The sequence below is a fragment of the Peromyscus leucopus genome, chromosome 4 (assembly GCF_004664715.2).
Source record: "Peromyscus leucopus breed LL Stock chromosome 4, UCI_PerLeu_2.1, whole genome shotgun sequence".
Classification (NCBI taxonomy): domain Eukaryota; kingdom Metazoa; phylum Chordata; class Mammalia; order Rodentia; family Cricetidae; genus Peromyscus; species Peromyscus leucopus.
Window position 1 is genome coordinate 98,299,803 of NC_051066.1, and position 26,958 is coordinate 98,326,760.

Genomic DNA, 26,958 nt, shown 5'->3' on the forward strand with positions numbered 1-26,958 from the left:
GTATTGCAGGACCAAGGATCCAGGGTTGCGTAAGACCACTGGTGACTTTTCGCCCTCAGTGGCTTGCATAGTACCAGTAAGCACTTTAACAGCTAACCAGCTTGGAGACATTTTCACATGGTTGGTTTTTCTGTATCCTGCAAATACAGTGTATGATGTCTACCACAATAGATCTCACCATCTAGTTCTGGTTGATAATCACGAGCAATGGCAAGAACCTGTGCTGTTTTGGTGACCTCTGAGGCTTCCCTAACCAACACCGCTTGGCACCAACCCAATGGAGGCACTGGGACATTTGTTTAATAACCCATGGCTTGGGGGAATAGCATTGTCTGTCCATGCGAGGTACCTCCACTCAAACTCCTCTTTAATTTTTTTAAAGTTAGCTCACAAAGCAGTGGTTCCATAAGGGTTTTCATATTGTTGTGCCCAGATCTTGACCCCCAGAGAGACCACCAAAGATGAACATGCTGGAATGCAAAAGCAAGGTTTAATTCTGGATATCCAAAAGCAATACAAGCCTAGGCAGGGACTTCGTCCAATACATCCAACGCAGTGGAGGCTGGAGGAAGTGCCCACCTATCTGCAAGCTTGGCTTTTAAAGGGAAAAAAAAAATCACAAGATTACATCATTTAGGGGTGCTAGTGCGGGTACAATTCTGATTGGCTCGCTTCTAGGGACTTCTAGAAATTACTTCTAAGGGAGTGGTTGCCCGACACCATTTCTCATTGGCTGCCCTCAGGTGGGGGCATTTCTGTGGTCAGTTGCTCTGGAAACCAGGGAGAGGACATTCCATAGTCCGGCAGGCATTACCTCGTGACTATCTTGTGACTCTGTACTTTTACACTTCCTGGTTTCTGGAATCTGAACTGACACTGTTTCAGTAACTAATGGCCTATTCCCAAAAGGAGAAATCTCAGGCCTTAATTTAGGGTGAAAGCATTTTGGTCTTATTTCTAAGATGGCTCATTTTGGTCTCACAATATGTGCTTTTTTTTATTAGCCTTCCTCCTGTCCCCTTCTCTCTCCATCTCCCCTTCCCCTCCCTGCTTCAGTCTTTCCACAACCACACCTGGAGTCCCTCTACCTTCTCTCCTCTATCCCTGGCTTTCTCACAGCTCAAACCTTTTCCAGTCCCAGTATTTCCCCACCTCTATTTTGTATCACATCTGTTCTACTATCCCCATCCCCTCTTAGGGCCTCTTCCCCTCCCTGCTTTTGGAAGGCACCTCCCACAGTGGTCTGGGCCCTCCTATGGGAACTATCAGTTAAGAAAATGCCTCCCAGGCATGGTCCCAGGTCAATCTGATCTGGGCAATTCATTTGAGGTTCTATCTTCCCAAGGTGACTTTGTGTATCAGGTTGGTAGCTGAGGCTGTGATGTTTGTGACATGTGATATTTATCTTTCTAGGCCTGGGTTACTTCACTTAGTATAATGTTTTCCAGTTTCAGCCATTTTCCTATGGATTTTTAATAATTTCATTTTTCTTTACAGCCGATTCAAATTCCTTTGTGTAAGGGGGGCTGGAGAGATGGTTCAGTAGCTTGCTTTTAAGTGTGCCCACATAGTGCCCACAATGGTTTGTAATTCCAGTTTCAGGGTATCTGATGCCCTCTTCTGGCCTATGTAGGCACTAGGCAAGCACATGGTACACAGACAGACACACAGGCAAAGCACCCTACACATAAAATAAAATTTAAAAACTCCTTGGTGTCCATATTTTCATCACTTACTCATTAGTTGGTAGACATCTAGGCTAATTCCATTTCTCAGTTATTGTGAGTGATGCATCGATGAACATGGTTTTATAATCATGTCTGTAGCAAGGTACAGATAGAGTCCTTTGAGTATAAGTCCAGGATGGTATAAGTGGACTGTCTTAGTTAGGGTTTCTATTCCTGTGACAAAACACCATGACCAAAAAGCAAGTTGGGGAGGAAAGGGTTTATTTGGCTTACACTTCAGGATGTCAGGACAGGAACTCAAACAGGGCAGGATCCTGAAGGCAGAGCTGATGCAGAGGCCATGGCGAGGTTCTGCTTACTGCCTTGTTTCCCATAGCTTGCTCAGCCAACCTTCTTATAGAACACAGGACCAGCAGCCCAGAGATGGCACCACCCACTATGGGCTGGGCCCTCCCCCATTGATCACTAATTGAGAAAATGCTTTACAGCTGGATCTCACTGAGGCATTTCCTCAACTGAGCCTCCTTCCTCTGATGACTCTAGCTTGTGACAAGTTGACACATACAACCAGCCAGTACGTGGACCATGTGGCATTTCTGCTTTTAGCTTTATAAAAATTTTATTTTATTTGTGTGTGTGGGTGTGTGTGGGTGTCTGCGTCTGTGTGTGTGTCTGTATCTATGTATGTCCGTGTGTCTGCCATGTGTACAGATGCCCACAGAGGCCAGGAAAGGGTGTTCGATCTCCTAGCATTGGAGTTACCACCACCACATGACACAGTTTACATTTTTTAAGAGGAAGTCAGACATTTCTATTGTTAGATAAGTGAAAACTATTTAATAAAGGTAAAAGATAAACTATACAGCCAGTGCAAATTGCATTAAAACCTAAACATATTGAGCGGGCGTGGTGGCGCACGCTTTAATCCAGCACTTGGAGGCAGAGCCAGGCGGATCTCTGTGAGTTGAGGCCAGCCTGGCTACCAAGTGAGCTCAGAAAGGCAAAGCTACGCAGAGAAACCCTGTCTCGAAAAAACAAAAAAAAAAAAAAAAAAAACCTAAGCATACAATATAAGTCAAAGTGAAATTTTCCTAAAAGGAAGTAAATATTCACTATTTCCTACTCCCAGAATGGGTAAATCACACACACACACACACACACACACACACACACACACACACACAAAACAAACAAACAAACAACCCCTTTCCCCCCCCACCAAAAAAAAAAAAAAAAAAAAAAAAAAACCCTTTACATGGATTGAGATTCTTTCTTGCTTTGGTATCTGTAAAAAAAATTAAACCCCTGCTGTCTCAATTTTAGGTTATAATTAGAAATGTAAAGACAGACTGGCAGTGGTGGCGCACACCTTTAACCCAGCACTTGGGAGGCAGAGGCAGGCAGATCTTTGTGAGTTTGAGGCCAGCCTGGTCTACTACAGATCCAGTTCCAGGACAGCCAGGGCTACACAGAAGCACAGTCTCAAAAAACAAAAATAAATAAAAGTAAAAGTATAATTTATGAACATGCTAGCCAGTTGAAATGCATTAGCACATAATTTTAACTGGCTGTTTGCTTACTAGGCAGGAGTTATTCATTTTCTTATCTTCTTCGTCCACATGAAGTATGACAGAAAATGTCCTGTTTGGCTACAAACAATGCACCCAACCGTTTTTAGGTCGACCTTGAGACAATGTACAGAGGTCAATGGATTCCATATTTTCTTGTCATGTGTTTCTTCCTTCTCAAATATTTTCTGTCTTCTCGGCTGCTATAAATGCTGTTGGAAGCTGATGGGTGTGAATAGTTCTCATTCTGCGGTGACTGGGAGGACTGTGTTCTCACTCTCCTCAGCGCATGGCCCTTTGGAGTCACTCACTGCCTCTGTTGTTCGGCCCTCAGGTACATCCGAGTCCTCTTCTGCCTGAGCTGAATTTCCTAGTTGGCTTTCCCAAGATTTCTTCTTTATCTTCTGGAAGCCAGGTCTTGTGAAGGGCCAGCAGCTCTTGTAATGTGGAGAAGGATTCTGTAGTTGGATTTTTTTTTTTTAACTTTTTGGGGCCCTCCACCCAGCTCCCAGATAAATACTTGAGACTTATTCTTACTTATGAATGTCCAGCCTTATCTTGGCTTGTTTCTAGACAGCTTTTCTAACTTAAATTATCCCGTTTCTCTTTAACTATGTTTTGCCTCTGAGCTTTTTACCTTCTTTATTCTTCATGTCTTTCTTTCCTTCTTACTCTGTGGCTGGCTGTGTGGCTGTGTGGCCTTGTGGCTGGCCCCTGGCATCCTCCTCTCCTTCTCCTTTTCTCGCTCTTCCCCCCTTTCTTCTTCTTCCATTCTGGCAGCCTGGCAGCCCCGACTATTTCTCTCTCCTGCCTAGCTATTGGCCACTCAGCTCTTTATTAGACCAATCAGGTGTTTTAGATAGGCAGAGTAACACAGCTTCACAGACTTAAACAAATGCAACATAAAGGAATGCAACACATCCTTGCATCATTAAACAAATGTTCCACAGCATAAATGTGAATGAGATACGTCTTCAACTAATATTCCACAAGACTCATTTTGTTTACCGAGGCCGGCTTCAGTAGCCAGGCGAGGCGCTTCCTGGGTCCTTTTCAGATGGACCCGTCTACTTCCCCTTGACACACTGTAACTCTCCATACTGTGCTGTCTTCCTCTGAAAGTTCTTAGCCTCATCACTAAGGCTATTGGTTTCCGAATCAAGAGATTCAACTTCGATTCTGTACTGAGTCGACCAGAAACAATCCTGATCATCCGGCCAGCTGAACGTTGACTACATCGTCATCCAGCTCAGGCCTCTCGGGCCCATCACTGCGACTGCTTCTTCCAGCTTGTCTCCCTAGCCAGGTAGCAGGCTCTCATCAAGGGAGAGGGACACTCCGTGGGGCCTGCAGCCTTTCTTTGCCCTTACCTGGTGCCTGGATCACTGTCGCCTCCAGGGCGATAGCCTGCTCTTCCTCAAAGTGTGCTGGAGGCTGGTGGTTCTTCTAGGCTGACTACTGCCGAGTCTCTGTAGGTTGTCTTGTACATTCTCCTTTGCTCTTTTACACACAGGGAGTTTGGCACTCCAAACCCATCCCCTAGAAGACCATTTGAACAATCTGTAATATAGCCTTGCTTCTTACTATCCAATCTTGTACTCAGAATATGCTGGCCAACATAAACCTATAACATAACCTCTTGCCTAGTGTATCTTTTGTATACCAACAAATTAAAAACAAATAAAAACTTTAAGAGCTGTAATTCTGCCATAGCCTCATCCTCTTGTTCTGAAGCTGGAATCTGTGAGATGCCCACAGTTCCATCAATGGACACATGTGGAAAGAGCTTTTTCTGAAAATACCTCATGCTTCTTGAAACTAAACTTTTACCGACCTTGGAACCAAATTTATCATATGCGGTGAGACCACTGAAAACTACATACCCAATCTGTTTCTCTCCTACTATTTAGCCTGCTTAAGTTAACAATGTAACCAATGTTACTATGTCTTGGACTTCCCATGTAATCAGACTTTTCAAGCTAGGCTAAACACAAAGCTTTAATCTTAAATTATGTACTCTTCCAAGCCCCTGACCCAGAATAGTGTGTGTGTTGTAGAAATGGTTTGCTAAAAGCAGACAATAGGTTGAAAGCCACCTTGAAGAAAACAAGTATCCACAATAAATACATTCTGCAAGCAACAGGTGAATACTGTTCTGGATCAGTAGGTTTTAGTAGATTCTTTCCTTGTAAACGCTGGTAAAATATTTGATTTAGACAAGAGACTCACTTCTTTCCTATACCATGCTGTTTGATAACTATAGAGCAAAGCCTTTTGCTAGGAACAGGCAATGGAGACAGTCAGAAGACCCAGGGAGAGAAGTGGAGGAATCAAAATTGAGTTTTCTCTTGGTTTAAAGCACTCCAAGAGGGAGATTTTTTTTTTTTAAAATTTTTTATTTTATGATGTTGCACTGATTCCTCACAGGCATGCCGGTGCTGCACACTGGCTGGGTCAGAGTTGAAAGCATGTTATACTTTGCCCACAGGTGTCTGTTTCCATTGTTGGATTGGAGCTTGAGCTGAGAGAAGAAGGCATGCTTTCAATTTCCCCAGCTGGAGACAAGTTAGGGCTTGGTTCCTTCCCTGAAGACTCAGAACAGCTCAGCAGCAGCAGCTGAGTCAGCACCTCACCAGATGGGGTGTTTTCATGCCTGGAGCACAGGCGCCCATGGGTGTCTTTAAGCTCCCTTCACTGGGTGTGTGGAAGCCTGCTGCCCAGGACCTTGGTGACCGCTCTAGTTTGGGGCCCAGGTTATCAGGACTGTTGTGGGGTATTCACCAGGGGAGACTGTTTGGACATGGGTTTAAGCCAATAGAAAGTCTTTATTAGCCTGCCAGTGACTACACTGGGTGCTAGGATCCCAGTGTAGCACTGAGCCTTTCTCAGGGTGAGCTTTTAAGCAAAACAAAACAAAACAAAAAACTATGTTCTGGGTTGGCATACTTCAGTTAACAAGAACAGTTAGCCAGAAGCAGAACTACAGAAGCTAAAAAGCAAGGTAAATACTTTTCCAGAACTATGGACTGTGATGGATTTAGGTCTTCACTTTTGGCAGGTGGTGCTGTCTGTGTGCTGAGTTTTACACCTGAATGGCACTTCCATCATGGAGTCGGTTGTGCTAAGGTCTAGGGGCCTACTGAGGTCTGTTACAGGCTTCTCTAATTCATGAAGTCAGGTGAGGAAGGATCTCTGCATTCAAAGTAGCTGGACTGGGGCCAGAGGGGCAGGGATTACTCCTTGAGGCTCAGCTTCTTGCTCTGTTTCACCCTAGTTACCGGGCTCTACAGCTCTTCCTCTTGCTTATTTTTGATTAAAATGTGCTAGTTCCAGGAAGAGTCCTTTAGTTAAATAAAGTTTTGTTTTATAGAATGTCATAGTTCATTTTTTTTGTGTTTTTATAAACTGTATAATTTCTTGAATTTGAAAGCTTTGAAGTGCCATACCTTGAACTGGTATCTTGGTTTTTCACTTTTGCTGTTTATTTTTTTTTTTAACTAAAGCTATATAAAAGCATGTGTACTCAGTACATTTCTAAATTTAAAAATGGATTTTGAAAGTTTCTAAAGAACCCTTATCCAGCTGGGCATTTTGACTCATATTTATAGTCCCAGCACTTGGGATATGAAAGCCGAGGGATTGGGATTTTCAGGCAAGCCTGAGCTATATGAGATGTCTTCAAAAGTAAAAAAAAGCCGAGCTGTGGTGGCGAACGCCTTTAATCCCAGCACTCGGGAGGCAGAGGCAGGCAGATCTCTGTGAGTTCGAGGCCAGCCTGGGCTACCAAGTGAGTTCCAGGAAAAGGCGCAAAGCTACACAGAGAAACCCTGTCTTGAAAAACAAAAAAAAAAAAAAAAAAAAAAAAAAAACCTGATGTAGTGGCACATACCCTGAAACCCAGAACTTGGAAAGCAGAAGCAGGTGGATCTCTGTGAGTCTGAGGCCAACCTTGTCTACACAGTACATTTGAGACCAGCCAGGGCCAGTGTCTCAAAAACAAATAATAATACTAATACTACTAATACTACTACTACTACTAATAATAACAACAACAATAATAATCCTTATCAACTCAACCTATCTTTCCTATCAGAAGTCTTACCACAGAAGATATTGTCCCTTGACCCTTATTTTGTACAGTCTGGAGAATAATACATGTACTTTCCGTTTTGAATGAGCAATTTAATAAGAAGATAGCAAATGTAAAAGAAGAAAGAACAAGTATGAGAGCAAAACGTCATCAAGTCAGGTGTTCACAACATCCAGCAGTGACAACTGCAGTGGCCTGATGGAGAGGGCAGACAAAGTGACATCAAGTCAGGGCTCACGACACCCAAGAGAAGCTGACGGGAGAAGTTGAGGCCACCACCTGGAGTGCCTGACTGAGTTTTCTCAGTTGGTGAGGGAAACTCATGGCTGAACTTGAGACTTCCTGTGCCCATTGGAGGTATTTTTTTTTTTTTTTAATAAACCAGGATAATCAGCAGCAGTCCGCTGGAAATGTTTACCTTTTAGCTGCCTTTACTCTTGTGCTGTTTTGCGCTTCTCTCCCTCCCTGTTACAGAGTTAGGGGGACTGACCCATCCCCAGATAAAGGGTCCTGGAGGACATTTGACAAAAATATGCTTGGGACTGAAGTGGAGCGGGGCCAACTCTGCTTCCAGAGTCAGATTATTAGTGAGTCCAAACAGCACATGACAATTTACCAATATAATACACACCACACCCTTCGCATCTCTTTGTTCCTAGGCCACACTCTCTAAGGCAGCGTCAGATGTTACTGCCTGAGAGAAAAGAGAGTGTGTGAAGGCAGATGCTAAGGTCTGCAAGCTAAGTAAAGTTCTCGAGACTGCTTAGCTATAAGAGAATCTGGAAGAGCCAGCCAAGCACAGCTAAGCCTTGTGGAGGGTGTGTCAAAGCAAGAACCCAACCCACTGAGTAAGATGTTTTGCGCAAAAATCCATCCCATTAGTGGCTGTGGTGTGGATGCCTCTGGTCTGCAGTCTTCTTTAGTCAGAGCACCACGCCTTTACTTACATCACAGAGTTCTGATGGAGAGATAGCTGAAGTTGACTTAGAAATTGGGAAATAATCTCTGACAACTAAGTCTGAATTGGAAGATTTGGGAATGGATGATAAGGAAGGTAAGGACCAAGTTCCTCTAACAATGTTATGCAGCAGTAGTCAGTGGCCGGCCAGTCACAGGGAGGACGCTCCTCTTCCTGAGGATGATGAGAACAAAGAAAAGTGACCAGCTGACATTTTAGTTTGGGACCAAGTTTGGGAACATTCTTCGGGCTTATTCTAGCTGCAAACTATTTAGACACCAAGATTTGCTTGGTGCTACATACTGGACTGTTGCCAATACATTTAAGAGGAGAACTCCCCAAAGTTGCAGACCCGTTCATGTGAGGGCGAGGAAGCCTGACTGCACACAGAGGAGCCGTGTGCAGAGATGTGGCCTGTGCCTGCCACTGTAGTGCTGCGCTAACACTGCTCATGTAACTGTTGGCAGACAGGTGAGAGACAAGCCCCTCAGCAGCCGTTCAATCAGCAGAACTTGTTAGTATGTAGCTGGAGTGCAGATTCCACACTATGACTCCGTTTTATTTTCTGGTGTGAGTCAAAGTTCCTTTGTTCCTAATTATGGATAAAATGACAAGGTGGCATTTGGGGCTTTCTTCTTCTCCTCCTTGTCTTAGAAAATGATTTCTGCCTAGTTTATTGACCCTTTGACTAATTGTGCTTTTAAAAGTTGACTTTGTAAAGCAAACAACTTGCAAAATTTTCTGAAGCAGAATTAGCACAATATCTTTATTCTTGAATTGAAAAAAAAAAACCCATCTTGAAGTTAATGTTCCAAAGGAAAGTGTTGGGCTGTGGGTCATTTCTCTCAGAGTTGAGCATCAATGGTTGCCATTGACCTGAAGACTTCTTTAAAAAAAATTCTTTTTAAATCTTCTAAGTTTTGCAGCTCAGCCAGATAGTCTGTAGTTTTGAGGGGAGCGATGTAATTAGAAATTTGTTAGCTTTTCAATTAAAAATCCATCCTGGGGTGGCTCAGTAGTTGAGAGCACTTGTTGCTCTTGTTAGAGGACCTGGGTTTAATTTTCAGCAGCCACATGACAGCTCACACGACCATCAGTAATTCCAGATGCAGGGTATCCAATGCCCTCTTATGACCTCCAGGGACAATGTACACCCACATCGTGCACATACATATATGCGGGCAAAAAACTCATACACATAAAATCACAAAATAAATTTCTAAGTTAAAAAGTCCATCCTGTTGCTTTAATAATACAAGCAATTTGTATTCACAGCTCTACAATACAAAAGCCAAAACAAAAAACTTCCAAAAAAAAAAAAAAAAAAAAAAAAAAAGTCCATCCTGTTGCTTTATTAAGCCTCACACCAACTCTACAACTCCACCTCTCCTCGGTTCCCCTTTCTGACATTATTTAGCGTCCATTTTCATCACAACTTTGTTTTAAGCTCCTGTGCTGTGCTAAGCATCTCACTACATTCTAGTCAAGAAATAAAACCTTGGCCTCAGTGGGTCTTCTAGTGCATCCAGGGAATGGATGCTGCTAAAGAATTTAAAGCTGCGCTCCATCGTTACATGGAGTCAACGTCAAGAGCTGGGAGCTCTGGAGAGAATCTCCTGGAGATTTCAGGGTCGGTAGTAGAGATGGTGAGGGAATGAAACACCCAGCATCACCGGGCGGTAGTGGCACACGCCTTTAATCCCAGCACTCAGGAGGCAGAGGCAGGCGTATCTCTGTGAGTTCCAGACCAGCCTGGTCTACAGAGGGAGTTCCAGGACAACCAAGGCTACAACAGAGAGACCCCGTCTCGAAAAGCAAAACAAGAAAGAAGTCCCCAGCATTGACATCTAAAGAGAGGAGCAGCAAGCTCCATCGCTAGAGTGGAAACCTGTTTGTCCTGACTGGGGAAGCACTGAAGGCGGAATCTGGGCTGAAATCCGCTTGACAATGGAAAACGAGAAAGCCTTTAAAGAGAAAGGCTTGCAAATTCCGCCCGACAGCATCTTTATGCAGATGCATCAGGACCCTGTGACACATGCATTCCTTCATTTCTTCTTTCATTCGAGCTGGTGACAGGCCCTTTGCAGGATGCTCGGGGAAACCAAAGTGGCTGCAGCGCAGAGCGGGGGTTTCTCAGGGCGGATTCGGTGTCCCTCCTGCAGCAGCACGCTTCGAGTTAATGACACAAAACACCCGGGCTCCACCTCATACCTAAACTTGCTGTTGGAGGATCTCAGTGCTAGCCTTAAACGAGGCATCCCAGGCTCCTGCAGCCACAGACGGACAGCGGCGTCCATAGGCTGCTTTCCTTTCTCAGGGCTGCCGCGCGAAGTCCCGCCCCCCGAGGTCCCGCCCCCAGGCGTTCAGGCGCGAGCAGGCGCCGCCCAGGTCCAGGGCCCGCCCTTGCCCCTTACTCCAGACCCTTGGCGGTGGGGCCCTTAGAACCACCTGCGCCTCGCCGGGTCCAGCCGACACCCCGGAGCCAGGAAGCGACATGGCAGCTCCTGCAAAGGCCGAGAACCTGTCCCTGGTGGTGCACGGACCTGGGGACCTTCGCCTGGTAAAAGGGGAAGGAGGGTGGGAACCCAGGCAGCCACCCACCCAGCCCTGCCTCGCTCACGCCTCTGCAAGCCCGGCGGGGCAGCCGTCTCCACTCCCGAGTTCCCCGTCGCGCTCACAGGGCCCGTACCAAGCACCCCTGCCTGCCCCGGTTTACCCGGATCTTCGCTGGCTCCCAGGAGGTGGGGGTGGGGTAGCAGTTAGCGGGCCGTTACCTATCTCTAGGGAGAGTTCTGGTCGCGTGCTCCCGGAACTTAGCCCCGTGCCTGGCACGTGGCCTGTGCCCTGGACCGTTGAAAACAAATCAAGCTTTCGGCTCCTTCGCTAGCTGCAGATTCACACTCTAGTTATTGCCCTTCAGAGGGGGACGGCCAGGATTCGGATCTGCTCAGATCTTCTTCGGGTAGACAGTGCAGGGCAGAAAGGGTGGCGAGACGGCACTTAAAAACAGTGAGATTCTATTTAATCCCGATAGTATCCCCTCGCAGAATTATTATTATTATTATTATTATTTTTTTTTTTTTTGGTTTTTTCGAGACAGGGTTTCTCTGTGTAGCTTTGCGCCTTTCCTGAATCACTTGTAGCCAGCTGGCTCGAATCACAGAGATCCGGCTGTCTCTGCCTTCCGAGTGCTGGGATTAAAGGCGTGCGCCACCACCGCCCGGCATATTATTATTTTTTTTTATCATGAGAAGACCCAGCATTCAGTCCGTGCTCACAATGCACTCTAACTGGGCATATGGCTTCTCACTTGTTTTCTCTTAGTACACATCTGTTAAATCACGTCCCTGGAGCATTCTGTGTACCTCTGTCTCTGGCTGTAAGCTTGGTTCTGCCCCCTGAACCAAAGTTCAGACATCTGCTGAATCATCTCTGTGGTCATGCCAAATTTCCAATGACAAAGTCCATCTCAGTGGGGCATGCAGTATGTGGGTTGGGTACCAATCTCTGCTGCACCCCAGCATCTCCCTCCTTCCCACTCAAAGGACATCTATCAGGAGGGACTCCTCCAACAAATCTTGTCTGTTTAAGAATCTGTCCCCGGTGGCTTCTCATTCTACAGACTGCACACAGATTTGAGTTTGGAAAGCGTTTTCAAGTGTTAAAGGAGTTCCTTAACTCCTCTACCTGTTGGCCTGTTCTTAGATGGGTCAAGAACACGTACCTGCAGCTGACACTCCACTTCTTCAGCTGATGGAAAAAGTGACATCCCCAAGATCGTAGTCTTGGTTAGTTCGTGGAGCCAAGACAAGAGCTCAGATTCAAACTTCCTTTCTTGTGCTGTGCCCAATCACTTTGGACCATCCACCCAACACCCTGAATTAAAAAGACACTGTGATTGTTTATTACAGTCAACGGCAGGTATAGGGGCAGAACGTGTCTCTACAAAGCTTACAGAGTGATTTTGAACTTAGTCCTTCATGTCACTAATGTTTACGAAGTGAAAATATGTCTGCTGTGGATGTAGGCATTTGAGCTGGGGGCCCAGAGTGGACATTGTCCCTGCTCCCAAGCATCCCAAAAGAGGGAGACAGATGAAAGAAGCCGTTAAGGCACTGTTCTGTACAAAAGATTGTTCTGCCCTGAATTGCTCTTTAAGGGAAATTTCGGATGTCTCAGCTTGCCTGTAAATTAACCCTTGAAGTGAGAAGTCATAAGAGCCCTTAGTGAAGAGTATGCTGTTGCTCGGACACTGTAATCCAGCACAGGCCTCCTGGGCTCTTCTCCTTCCCAGGCATGATCCTCTCCCAGCTACCACCCCCATGGCGTACCTCTGTCCCTCCATTTCCTTAGAGCAGATAGATTCAGTAGTATAAGTTTTGGGGTGGTGGTGGTGGTACCAGCACTGACTCACAGCATCAAGGAGGAAAAGTCTTAGGAGGCTTTGAGGGCCCCTGTTCTTTCGTAAGAGAACCACAGTGAAACCCAAGATGTCCGAGCAGAGTAGCTTAATCGGTAGTGGCGTTTGGAAGCCATAGCAGCTTGGCTATGGATTATAAAATGGGGAGGGAGGCAGACACGGTTTTTCCTGTTGATTTGACACCACACAGCCACAGATTTTGGGTCTTTCCTTTGGGGATGGCTGGCAAACTGAGGCCTACTCTCATTTGGGTGGACTAGGGGCAGGGTCTACTGATAAAAATCCTTGCCTCAGGACCTCACATACAAGGAATTGTTTGGAGAAACACCCATTCCTAAAATCCAAAGTAGGAATCCGAAGGGTTCTGAAGGGAAGGAGAATTCAGGCTTTCCCAGTGTGGCCTTCCCGCCACCAGGAAGACCAGAAACTGGCCAAGGTCCAGGGCATTGCTCTGGAAAAACAGGACCCGAGCCGCTTTGCCGAGACAAGGAGGAAGGAAACCTAACCCAGTCTCAACTCTGCGTGCCAGGAAAAGGATTCCCTCTCCTTGCTGCAGTCACGGAAGTCTTCTCACACTTAGGGCCAACATAGCAAGGAGCGAGCATTTGTTATTTGGGTGATGAAGTTGTGTGTGCGCGCGCGCGCTTGCGCACACACACACACGTATTAGACAGACTAGTAGATGTGTGTATACATAGTAGGAAAGAGGTGGATGTGTAAATGCACACACATTAGACTGGTAGGTTTCCTTCATAATGAGGTTAAAAAAAAAACCCAGATTTCTCTATTTTTATTTTATTTTTTTTTGTTTTATATTTGTTTTTGTTTTTGGAGACAGGGTTTCTCTTTGTATCCCTGGCTGTCCTGGAACTTGCTCTGTAGCTCAGGCTGGCCTCAAACTTAGAGATCTGCCTGCCTGTGCCTCCTGAGTGCTGGGATCAAAGGTGTGCGCCACTAATGCCTGGCTTCATATTTCTCTATTTTAAATGGAGAAATCCGGACTTAAGGAGGCAAGGGGAAGAAAGAAGTGAGTAAGCTGAGGTACAAGGAAGCAGCCCACCCATCAGCAAACTATATCAGTTCACGGGAGTCTTCTCAGAAAGGAAATAGTAAACTCAAAGCCAGGGGGCCTGGAGTAGAGGCTAGGCCCAGCTCCACTGCTGTTAGTTGTATGGCTTAACAATGTTTTTTTTTCCTCCTGCTCTAATTGTCTTGAAGAGGGGCACCAGGCCTGTAATCCCAGCTACTCAGGAGACTGAGGCAGGAAGACTGACTGAAAGTTCAAGGCCTGATTGAGCTGCAAAGTAAGTTCAAGGCCAGTGGTAGAGTCAAGGTTAAATTCCTAATGCAGAAGAGGAGGGGGAGGGGAGGCCTTAGTCCTCATTTCCATGGTGTGCACGTCAGAGGCACTGTGCTTATAAAAGAGCCAGCACAGTCCACGCATCCTGACTGGTACATGCTAACTGTGCAGTTAGGAGCCAAAGCCTTGGAACCTTCTTGAAGATATGGATAAAGGTCCAAACTGGCAAATATATGGGCAATTTTGGCAAAATTCTTAGAATGTGGGCCAGGCAGAACTCTGTATTCAACTGCAGCAGTTCAACTACTGTATGCCTCTTTAGCCATCTTGTAAAATCTAGAACTTGCTTTCCTTTCTTGGGAATGGATTACTGGTTCATGAAATTGGAATAGGAGACAGCTGACTTCGCTTTTCTGTAAAAAAGCTTTGTTTGGTGTTGGGGGCAAGTGGGTGGCTTGTGAGTTTTTGCATTCAAAAATTTTTATGCCCTAGAGTTTGCTAGAATAGTAAGGAAAATTAACAAAAGGAATGACGATATTGCTAGCTTACTCCAGTCCAGCCGTGTACCAGGCACTTTATTTAGTTCAGTGTTTTCACAAACTCTGAGATGAAAGAATGATTTGATTTTCATTTCCAGCTGACCACAGACTAATGTTTGCACTGGACTCTGAGGTCAGAATGCTAATGATTTCTAAGTGTGCCTCCCAATTTCTTTCTTTCTTTCTTTTTTTCGAGACAGGGTTTCTCTGTGTAGCTTTGCGCCTGTCCTGAAACTTGCTCTGTAGACCAGGCTGGCCTCGAACTCACAGAGATCCCCCTGGCTCTGCCTCCCGAGTGCTGGGATTAAAGGCGTGCGCCACCACTGCCCGCCATGCCTTCCAATTTCTTGTCTCATTGCATCACACTCAGCTCATGGACCATCCTGAGAGTGTGCTCTTTCCTTTCTTCCTGAAAACCAGGTTTTCCTTGTTCAGCCTGTGGCTAGGGAACTGATCAGCTGCTGTTGCAGACAGCTGAACACCCCGAGAAGGTAGCAGGCGGTGTTCGGGATTTGTTGGTTTCATACTGTTGTTGGCTATATGAATAGATAACAAGGTAAGGAAAAAGTTATTTTAAAGTGATGGAGTTAGTGTCATTTTATTATAAAGGGCAGAGAAAAGAACGCATCAGTAAGAAGTTTAAATATTAATCGGGGTTCAGTGAAGAGACTTGTTGACTTGTTGCTTTTTTGAGGAAATGTAACATGCCCTAGGTCAAAAGAATTGCTTTGAGGGCCAGCAGGATGGCACTTGGTGCCACATGTGACAGCTTGAGTTTGCCATCTGGAACCCACCTGGTGGAGAGAGACACTGGCTCCCAGAAGTCCTTCTCTGATGTTTACTTGTATGTTGTGGCATGCATGTATGTGCACATGCATAGGCACACCAAATAAGATGCAGTGACAAAAGAATTGCTTTAATGATAATGTTGTTTTTTTAAAAAAAGATACTTCTCTATCTAATAAAACACATTAAAAGTGACCCAGCCTTGCTATGTACACTTTACTGTTAAGTTTTGGATAAAAAGAAAAGAAAGGAATTGTCATGATCACCTAGCAGCTCAAATGGTCCTGGGCATCCTGTCTGTTTTCCTGGTTGGTGTTGTCAACACCTGGTGGAGCGGATACCTCGATAGTTATTAGTGCTCAGCTGGACTTTCTGGGGAAGACCTGGAGAGAGTGGTGCTGGCCGCTCAGTCATTTAGTCTGTCTGGGCTTAGGGGTTGAAGTCTGTAACTCCAGCTACTCACAAGGCTGAGGCAGGAACACTAAAAGTTCAAGGCCTTTCTGGGTTACAGAGTGAGTTCAAGACCAACCTGGACAACGTAGTGAGCCCTTATCTCAAAAGTAAGAAAAGGGTTAGAGATGCAGCTTACAGGTAGGTGCTTGATTACCACAGGCAAGACCCTAGGTTCAACCCTCAGTGTTAACAGAAAAGAAAAGCTTGAAGTATCTTACCTGTCAGAGTCACTTCTGAGTAAAAACAGAACCCCAAACTCATTTAGAAAACAAGGAGTCAGATAATAAAACTATCCAAAGAAACACTTCCTTTCTTTTATCTAAATTATGTTTCTGTAGCAAACCAAATCCAAACCATTGATAAGTCATTTCAAATTCAAAACCAGCATCCTGGCTTCTCTGCAAAATGCTCGGAAAAGCAATTGCCATTGCTGGAAAGGCCTAGGGCATAGAGCTAACTGTTACTCATCAAAGTAGAAGGAAGCAAAAATCTGATGGGGTTTTAATCTTCTGGGAAAGTAACCCTATTCTGAGAAGACAAGGGCCCATAGATTAGGAGAAATTCCCTTTAAATATCCTAAGACAAGTAAGGAGGAGAAATATATGCATATCATGACATATATGTGTGTTGTGTGTATAGTGAATACATACATATATGGGTATATATTTTATTGGCAACAAATTTATTTAGTTCTTAGCATGGTTGTTGAAGGTGGAGGTTTTCTATAAACCAGATTTATACTAAGAACATTACCTACCAGAGGAAACTTGGTCAAGGTTTGCAGAGGGTTATCAGTCCAATATAAAACAATGCAAATACTGCACATGAGCCTTTGCCTATTGCTGCTAACATGCATTTCTTGATTACTATAAGGGACTGTCTAATATGTTAGCATATTAGATCTTGTTCTTGCATTTTGAATTAGGAAAAATTATATATTACTTGATGAGAGTGAAATAGTCCTCTGTCCTGTGTGGATTTGGGTCTCATAATCGGGTTTGCAGAAGAATTGTCTTCCCAGTCATGTTAACACAGGAAAAGGCATCTTACAGGAAAGGATACCGGAGCACCAGTCCCTAGAATACAAAAGCCCGTTGGAAGCCATTGACCTTTAATTCCAGCACTTGGGAGGCAGAAACAGATCTCTGTGAGTTTGAGGCCAGCCTTGTCTATACATATCAAGTTCCAGCTGGGGTTGGACAGTGAGACCTTGTCTCAAAAACCAAAACCAGGGCTGGAAAGATGGCTCAGCAGTTAAGAACACTGGCTGTTCTTCCAAAGGTCCTAAGTTCAATTCCCAGCAACCACATAGTGGCTCACTACCATCTGTAATGAGATTTGGTGCCCTCTTCTGGCCTGCAGGGATGCGTACAGGCAGAACACACATAATAAATAAATAAATCTTAAACAAACAAGCAAACAAACAAACCAACCAAAAAACCCTACAAGTAGATAGAACCGTCTGGGTGTTTGCAGACACTTCAATCCCAACACATTCCAACTTAAGTCACCTAAGGGTCCCACAGGAGTCAGGATGCTTTACTTCCCTTTTCATGTGGGATCATGAAGAAGGAGAGGGAGAAATGGCCCCTATGAGGATGAGGAAGTGTTGGATGTGGCTGGGAAGTGAGATGGAGGCATGGTATGAGGGGTGTAGAACTTTACAGGGTTAATGGGGAGTCTAAGTAGATTGAGTTTCAGAGAGATTGTCATCATCAGGACAGAGGCTGGACGGAACACGGAGAGCCTGGGCAGAGGACCAGCTCAGTGGACTGTGGGAGCACTCCAACCCTTTATGACCGCCTCATATGCCAGGACCCATGGCTAGTACAAAGCCTCTCACCCAATTAGAAAACCTTTGGCTTTTCCGCCCACTCTCAGAACACAAGACAAATATGTAGGGATGGGGGAAATGAAGCAGAAGTGACCATGGCGTCTGGTTCACCTTACATGTCCAGCACAGCCCCTAGGGGGTCACAGGCAGTCTGGTATGTGGGTGCAAGTGGCAAAGACATCTGCTAAGAATCTGGGCACAGGTCATCTCCCCCATACCCTGCCTATCCTTTTAAGGTGTGGGGGTGGCTTTATATATCCACATAACAAGAAGCAAGCCTAAATCAGTGCCAAAGTCCTACTTTAGCTCTTTTAAACCCCAGCCTGTTAAAGGGCAAATTTCTCTCAAAGTTAACATGAAAAGAACAGTTTGAAGTACTTTGTCCTCTCCCAAAGGAGAAGGCCATCCAGAGCTGGTTCAACTGTTAGAGAACAGAACATGGCTTATTTCTTTTGTAATAAGAGCAAACATATTTGCTGTGAGTCGGCACTCCCTTTGATGATTATCCTCATGACACAGAAGAGGAAATTCGAGAGGTTATATAATGTTCCCTAGGTACACAGTAGATTGAAGAGAACCAGCTTTGCACATGGCAGGCTATTCCAGAGTCTAACTTCTGCCTAAGCACGCCCAGGCTGGCTGGAAACTTACCTTCTCTGACTTCTTGTCTGGAAGCCCTTCCTACCGCCCAGTCCAGTGGTCCCCAACCTGTGGGTTGTGACCCTTTGGAGTTGAACGGCCCTTTCACAGGGGTCACATATCAGATCTGCATGTCAGATATTTTCATTATAGTTCACAACAGTAGCAAAATTATAGTTCTGAAGTATGGAAGCATCAGGAAGGTTGAGGACCACTGACCAAGGCAGAATGGGTTGAGGGTATAAATTCAAATATAGTAATGGAAAGGGAGCTGATGATGAGATGGGCAAGACATATACAGGTGTGTATTTGTGTACACACGCATACGCACACACACGCACATGCTATTTGGAATGACAGAGACAGCTTCGGCCGGGCGGTGGTGGCACACGCCTTTAATTCCAGCACTCGGAGCAGTCAGGCGGATCTCTGAGTTCGAGTCAGCTGGCTACAAGTGAGTTCCAGGAAAGCGCAGGTACACAGAGAAACCCTGTCTCAAAAAAACAAAACAAAACAAAACAAAAAAGAGAGAGACAGCTTCGATGGCCCTATCAACGCAGGGACATCTTCCTGGAGACTAAGGGTTACTGGAGTGAGTGTGCTGGAGAGAAGGGCACCTGTATATGTGATGCAGAGGTATTTCTGACTCGAAAAGTTCCAGAATGCTGACAGAACTTAATAAGACTTAAAGCTCTCTCTGTACCTTTGTGACTCATTCTCAAGAAATCCTGCTTAGGAAACCCTGAATGTGAATGACAGCATCACTGGGAATAAAGTGGAAGGCTAGGATCTCAGAGGAACTAAGCGCGCGAGCGTGTGTGTGTGTGTGTGTGTGTGTGTGTGTGTGTGTGTGTGTGTGTCTGTCTGTCTGTCTGTGTCTCCATGTCCGTCCGTGTGTGTCCGTGTCTCCTCGTCCCTTTTAGGCATTCATTCTGAGCTACAGCCTTCAAAAACCTTGAGAGATAAGGACATAGTTTAGCACCAGGGAAATTTGAGATGGAAAAGGAGATTAAGTAAACACGGTTGTACCTTTTTAGTGTTTAGTGGCCATGCCGTGGTAACTTGGTAAAGCTGTGGGGCCCACGGTGATACTTAGGATAATATTTACAAGCTTAAGGCGTATTTATTTTGAGAAAAAGTCTTGCTGTGCCTAGTTTAGGCAGTCTTGAAATTCTAGATCCTTCTGCCTCACGTTCCTCAAAACTGGGGCTATAGGTATATGCTACCATGACCAGCATGAGAATTGATTGTTTTGTGAGCCGGGTGGTGGTGGTGGTGGTGGTGGTGGTGGTGGTGGTGGTGGTGGTGGTGGTGGTGCACGCCTTTAATCCCAGCACTCGGGAGGCAGAGGCAGGTGGATCTCTGTGAGTTCGAGGCCAGCCTGGTCTACAAAGTGAGTTCCAGCAAAGGCGCAAAACTACACAGAGAAACCCTGTCTCGAAAAACCAAAAAAAAAAAAAAGCATTTTATTTTATATCTGTGTATGTAGTTGTGTGTGTGTGTGTGTGTGTGTGTGTGTGTGTGTGCACCTACAGAGGCCAGAAGAAGGTGTTGGATCCTTTGGAGCTGGAGTTACAGGCTTTTGTAAACAGCCTAACATGGGTGCTAGGACACAAACTGGTCCTCTGCAAGATCAGCAAGCACTTTCAACTGCTGAGCCCTCTGTGTCTCCAGCTCCCAGTGGTTGATCTTCATTTGGTCTTGTGCCCAGTAGCATATCATATCCCCTGCAGAGAGAGGGAGGCAGGTCCTGAGCCTGAGTTGAAAGGGTGCGTGAAGCCTCAGGAGGAGGAGGCTGTTTAGGGCTGTAGCTCAGTCGGCAGACCACTTGTCTTGTGTGCACAAAGTCTTGTGTTCCTTCTTCAGCGCCACAGGAATATGGTGTGGTGGCACTCAGCTGTACTCCCAGCATCTGGGAGGAGAAACTTAATGCAAAGCTCACCCTCAGACACATAGCTGGAGAGGAGAGGGGAGTGGTGTGAAGAATGAAGTTTTCGGTCTCCTTTGCCACCTGACGGTAAACGGACTACCAGTACAGCACCCTCTAGTGTCCGGAACGGTCACTGCATCTTTGCCTGTGGAAAGGTGTTGTAGCCATTACAGCAGTAAGTAAATCTCTAGTGACTCAGGGCTTACTTGGTGTACCAGCTGTTAGTGTGAGCTTAAACCTCCCACTTCTCCATTCAGGTCTGGTGTTGAAGCTTGCCCAAGCTGGAGGCAAAGATAGGAAGACTGTGGAACTGGGTGTCATTGTCTAGGGGTTTGCCTGCTGATGCCATCGGTCGGAATGTGGGGCAAGGCTCCAAGTTAGAAACAAAATCAGCGGCCATTAAATGCCACTGAAATTGAGTTTAAAACTTCACCTGACATAACATTAAGAAATGCAGATTTAGCCGGGCGTTGGTGGCGCACGCCTTTAATCCCAGCACTCGGGAAGCAGAGCCAGGCGGATCTCTGTGAGTTCGAGGCCAGCCTGGGCTACCAAGTGAGCTCCAGGAAAGGTGAAAAGCTACACAGAGAAACCCTGTCTCGAAAAAAAAAAAAAAAAAAAAAAAAAAAAAAAAAAAAAAAAAAAAGAAATGCAGATTTACACAACATAGAATGTTAGTTAATTCAAACATGAGACTGGTGACTTCCTTGAGAAAGACTTTGGTGACACTTGTTCTAAGGCAGTGATTTATAGATTTTCCCCCTTTAAACTACTGAGAAGAAAAAAGATCCATCAGAAAACCAACCACTCTCCCCCAGAAAAACCAAAAAGTTCCTTAAGTACTTTGAACATTCCCCCTCACATGAGGCTCTCTCTGCGCTGCCCAGCTCAGTAGTGGTCACCCGCCCTTAGCCTGTGCGGCCACTGGGCAGGTTGCTAACTGTCCCGGTTGGTTCTCTTCAGGCTGTGCGGCACCTGGGCTGTACTCATGGTTAGCCCGTGAAGCACTTAGCACAGGTGCCTGAGGGACAGTATAGCTCTCTGCCTGCCGGGCAGCATTGGCACACGAATCAGCTTTTCTTTCTCTGGAGGAGTTCAAGTAGCACTGGATTTTCTGCACCGGAGAAACTGGTGGTCGGAAGTGAATGAAGGAAGTTAGGCCATATATGAAAGCATTGTTTGGGGAAGACTACTACCTGGGTTTGGGGCTGAGCTGCACCTAGTGCTGAAGAAGTAGGAGCATGAGCATGGTAGTAGTGAGTAGCATTTAGTTCTAGATGGTATCAGTGTGGATTGACGCTGTAAGGCCACCTATAACAAGTGGCTTGAGCCAGGCCTGGGGTACAAGCTCAAATCAGAGCAGGACACCAGGACAAGAGAATCATGAGTTTGAGGCCAGCCTGGGGTACATAATGGATTCCAGTGCATGGGTACATAGGGAAGCCCTGTTTCATAAAATTGAAAAAGGCAACTCAGGAAACTTTTGGAAGGTTGAAAAGCCCTTCCTTCCTTCCTTCCTTCCTTCCTTCCTTCCTTCCTTCCTTCCTCCCTTCCTTCCTCCCTTTTTTTTTTTAATAGTTTTTTTTTTTAAAGATTTATTTATTATGTATACAAAGTTCTGCCTGCACGTACACCTGCAGGCCAGAAGAGGGAACCAGATCTCATTACAGATGGTCGTGAGCCACCATGTGGTTGCTGGGAATTGAACTCAGGACCTCTGGAAGAGCAGCCAGTGCTCCTAACCACTGAGCCATCTCTCCAGCGCCCCTTTTTTCTTCTTTTAAAAAAATATTTGCCGGGCCGTTGGTGGCGCACGCCTTTAATCCAGCATCGGGAGCAGAGTCAGGGATTCTGTGAGTTCGAGGAGCTGGGCTAAAGTGAGTCCAGGAAAGCGCAAGCTACACAGAGAAACCCTGTCTCGAAAAAAAAAAAAAAAAAAAAAAAAAATTTATTTGTGTGAGTGTGTGAGTGTGTGTGAGTGTGTGAGTGTGTGTGAGTGTGTGTGTCATGTGGCTGGTGTATGGAGGTCAGAGGACAACTGTGGGAGTTGGCGCTCTCCTACCACGTGGGTTCCAGGGGTCAAACTCAGGTTCCCGGCCTGTCTGAAAGCACTCTTACCTGCTGAACCATCAGGTGGAAAGCTATAAGCATAGCTCCCATCGGAATACTGTGCATGGGGCCCGCCTGTCAGTCACCTCCCATGATTGACAGCTCATTCTGTTGCCCAAAGAAGAAAGGCCACACTCCCTTGGGACCACAGTAGGTACAATGGAAACTGATAGAGGGGTCAGGCACAGCTGGGCTGAGCCCTGGTTAACCACTGCATGCCGATAGGATCTTGACCAGGTTGCGTAACTCCCTAACCTCAGGTTTCTCATCTATAAACTCTGGGCTTGGTAGATAAAGCTGAAAGTCGTGTCCCGCCCGCGGCAGCCGCTGTCCACATGTCAGATTGCCTTCTCCCTTTGCTTCTGGTCCACCCACAAAGAGTTAATAAAGTGAACGCTTGGCTGGCCGCTCAGCCTCCTTCCTCCTTGTCAACCCTGACTTTACCCTGGCCAGGTAACCATGGAGAAAAGTCCAGTAAACAAGCTCTATTTTTGTGTGTGATTCCTTTTTATTTTTGTTTTCTGTACATTGGTGGTTTGCCTGCATGTACGTCTGATCCCCTGGAACTGGACAGTTGTGAGCTGCCATGTGGGTGCTGGGAATTGAACCTGGGTCCTCTAGAAAGCAGCCCCTGCTCTGAGCCATCTCTCCAGCCTCACAAATTCTAATACTAGCTAAGAACACCAGAATACCTCAGATTGCTTTTTGCACTAAAATGCAGAGCCCTTGTGTTCCCTCGGGCTCCTGAAACTCCAAATGGGAGGTTTAGAAGCGAGGACTGGGTAACCTATCTGCCAAAGTGAAGTAAAGAGGAAGGAGGAGTATTGTAGACACCCTCCCACCTGTCTGGAGATACAGTCCTTGCAAGCCCTGCTCACATCCTCCTCCTTTCCTGGTAGGAATATGTCAGACCAAACATCTGTATCTGAGAACATGATTTCCAGGATGAAAAGATCCAATGCGGAAGGCAAATCTAGAGACCAGAGCTGCTCAGACACCCTTTCTGCATGGGAACACATCAAGCACACAGTTTTTCTTAGTTGCGGGCAAGTAGCACCAAAGGGGTGGTGCGTGGAGTAACTAGAGTAGCCTCCTTCAGGATTTGACATTCGGATCTAGAAGTGGGCTTTGGCAGTTTTCCAGGGAGGGAACCCAGCTTCGGAACTTTGTTCCTTTCTGTGGGATGTCACTAGGCACGGGTGTAGTTTTCTGTTGCATTAGGGATATATTGTGCATGCCATTATTTGGGTCAGGGGCTCTGTTTGGGGCAACATGGTGAAGAGCAGGGCAGAGTTTCTGCCTGCCGTCTGCCGCGCCCCTTCGGTGCTCACTGGAAGCAGAGTATGGTTTGAACTTGTGTTCTAAGAAATAATTAAGTGAAACTCCCGGTGAATATTTTAAAAGTGGAAAAATGTTTGTAGAGCTAAGTCATTATGCATACTAAACAACTTTCTTGGTTTTATGTATTTCAGGAGAACTACCCAATCCCTGAGCCAGGCCCAAATGGTAGGTCCTTGGGAAACTGACCTGACCTTGTACTCGCTGGTGTTGGCCTTGGAGGCGTGTGCATTGACCCCTGCCCCCCCTTTCCTACTGGTTAATGTGTTTACTTCTTTGTCCATTGGCCACAGTGGTTTATCTTGGCTACTGTATGAAGTGTAAGAATCAGTGATAGAAGGAGAAAGACCAAGAGATCAGACTGCTGAGCTGCCCTGGGTTTTTGATGTGAAGCCTGTGGACCAAAGGCAGAACCACCCCTTTTTACCTGACAATCAAGTACCCTGTCTACCAGATTAGATGCCAAATCATATTCTGGTTCTAGAAATCTACAGAATTAAATCTCGTAGTTAGCAAAGGAGCATTGTGTTAGCACACCCAAGAGGGCCAGCCCAGAACTATCTACCTGTCCAGTAGGGGTGGGAGGGGCTGTGGGAAGCCCTGTTCCTTCCTTTAATCAATCAAGTACAGAAAGTGACTGAGCATGTAAGGGCAGGGCTTCTAACACCTTTGCTCTACTTCTCAGCCTGTTAGTGGGTGATCCCACTGGGCTGAGCTGTCATGCAGGTTTCCTGGTGGCATCTAGACCTAGGGAGGCCATGTCAACAGTTGGCTAGTGTATATTTCTTCCATCCCAAAGTCTAGTTTATAGTCTGTAGGGATCCAGGGTGAGGCTAGGGGCAATGGTCAGGGCCTTCAGTCCCTCAGATCCTTGGCTCTTCTTGATGACTTGGGACGCCCTTTCCACCCTGCCACACTTCTACCCAGAAGCACAGACTCTGGGTAGACGTCAGATTGAAGCCAGCTTTCTTGGTAACTCCAGAGCTTTGCTACTCAAAGTTCAGCTGCATTATTGACTTATAGAGATAAGATATAAGGAACAGCTGTTTCTATCAGTGTTCAGCAAGCAATGCGAATTTAAGGCTTAACCATTTTCACGAAGATATCATATTTAGAGAAGTGGAGGAGGTGCCTCACTCTACCCTGCCAAGGTGACTTTGGTTGCAGAGGTGGCCAAGTGAGGGCTTCCCTGGGCTATGAAGGGCCCTCTCCGGCCCCGCCCACTGTCATTCTTTTGTCTTTTGCTTTAGTTGAATTGGAAGAGAGAAGGTATGTTGGAAAAGGAGTGTTCCAGTAAGTTAGATATCATCTTTCTGCAAATAGTGGACTTGCATAGAGAAAGCTCAGAGTTTTTCTGATTTCAGTAATTTTTCTCCGTCTTTGATCTCAGAATTCAGCCTGCCATTCCTAAGTGCTCAACCAGAGACAAAGGCAAATTCTCCAGAGCCACATCTGGGGAATTTGCTGGGGGTTTGTGGCAAGGGCGATAGCTAAGACATCTGAGTACATAGCAGAGCTTTTGGGCCTCTTTGTCTTTGGAAGATGAAGTTTTTTGTTTTTTTTTTTTCCCCAGGGAGGTGTTCATGATGTGGTCATCTCAGTCAGACAGAGCCCAGAATCCTTTGGTACCTACTTGAGCTGAGAAGCCCAGGCATCATTGTTTTAAACTTAGACATTTGACAACAGTACTACCAGACCTCACTGGTCCAGTCCTCAAAGAGGAAGTGTGAGTTGAACTTGCAAGAGTGCTAAGTAAAGCTGAACCTTTCTAGAAAACAAGGAACATGAGGAACTTAACATGGCAGTTCATCATGCATTGGCAAGCAGAGAGATTTTCAGGATGATAAGAGTCAGGCTGAGCATAGTGTTTGGAAACAGATATCTCCTACAAAACAGTTTGCTCTTTAAATGGCTGATACAGTGCTTCCTCCTCAGAATATCTTGTTACAGCAGGATTGGTCAGGGCTCTCCAAACAAACAGAACAAATAAGATATGGATGTATATGTATGTGCAGATACACAGAGGTGGGGTGGGAGAAGAGGGCTGTTTATTTTATGTTGAGCAACTGGCTCCTGTGATTGAATGATCTAGAAGGCTCTGGGTTTGCAGCGTAGGACAGCAGACTCAGGAAAAGCTTCCTGTGTTAGAGTCTTAGGAAAGTTTCTCCTTCAGAAAGTCTCAGAGGTTAAGAGCACTGACTGCTTTTCCAGAGGTCCTGAGTTCAATTCCCAGCAACCACATGGTGGCTCACAACCATCTGTCATGAGATCTGGTGCCCCCTTCTGTCTGGTCTGCAGTCATACATGCTGTATAAATAAATTTAAAAAAAAAATCAAAAAAAAAAAAAAATCTCAGTCTTTGCTCTCACAAGGCCTTTCCTTGATTGGATGAGGCCTGCCTACTTTATGGAAGATAATCTGGTCCACTTACTGTCTGTTGGTTTAAATGAACGACCCACCTTGTGAGCAACATCTGCATGGGAGTTTGACCCAAGCCAACGTGTAAACTTACCTATCACACTCGGTTCCTTTGCTCCGTCAAGCTGTCCTTCTTTCCTGCTTTCCTCGGCTCTCTGCTTCGCTTGTTTTCCTTTGTAATTCCAATGTGTACCTGACTCAGAACCCAGCTCTCTCCCCTGGCCAGAGGGAAATTGGTAGAGCTCCTGAGAGCGATGGAAGGCTTGCTTTCCCTCACGTGTTTTCTCTGCCTCGATTCTCTAATTAGAGGTGCTACTAAAGATGCATTCTGTGGGGATCTGCGGATCAGATGTTCACTACTGGCAGCATGGCCGAATTGGAGATTTTGTTGTGAAAAAGCCAATGGTGCTTGGGCATGAAGCTTCTGGAACCGTCATAAAAGTAGGAGAGATGGTGAAACATCTAAAACCAGGTCAGTATCAATGTCAGTGTGTGCTTTCTCTGGACCAGGCCCTCTGCTAAGCCCGGAGGTATAGCAGTGACCAGAGTCTTGGGTCCCTGCATGTAGGGATCTTAGCTTCTACCTCAGAGGGGACCCGGACTTGGGACAGAAAGCAGGTACTTAGTCATAATGTGTGGTAGAGAATGTGATCAACATGTCATATCTAGACCTATCTCCTTTTAAAAAGATGGAGAATGTGAAATAAATCAGAAAAAGGGGTTGAGAAAGTGTTCCTGTCATATAAGCCACGAACTGCTCCTGAATTCTAAGAATCAAGACCTTTTTTATTTTACTGTTAATTAATTATTCATGTACTTTTGAGATAGTGTCTCACTCTGTAGCCCAGACTAGCCCAGACCTTACTTTGTAATCCACGTTGGCAAAGA

General features: G+C 45.7%; 1 protein-coding gene across 1 annotated transcript in view; it reads left to right on the forward strand.

Moving 5' to 3' along the window:
* The first annotated feature begins 10,666 nt into the window (after window positions 1–10,666).
* The window catches only part of Sord (sorbitol dehydrogenase), a 33,120-nt gene continuing 16,828 nt past the window's right edge, over window positions 10,667–26,958 (forward strand). Inside the window, exons 1-3 of the mRNA XM_028878733.2 lie at window positions 10,667–10,864; window positions 23,787–23,820; window positions 26,378–26,542. Coding sequence (XP_028734566.1) covers window positions 10,799–10,864; window positions 23,787–23,820; window positions 26,378–26,542 — 265 coding nt within the window. The 5' untranslated portion in view covers window positions 10,667–10,798. The remainder of the gene's footprint in view (window positions 10,865–23,786; window positions 23,821–26,377; window positions 26,543–26,958) is intronic.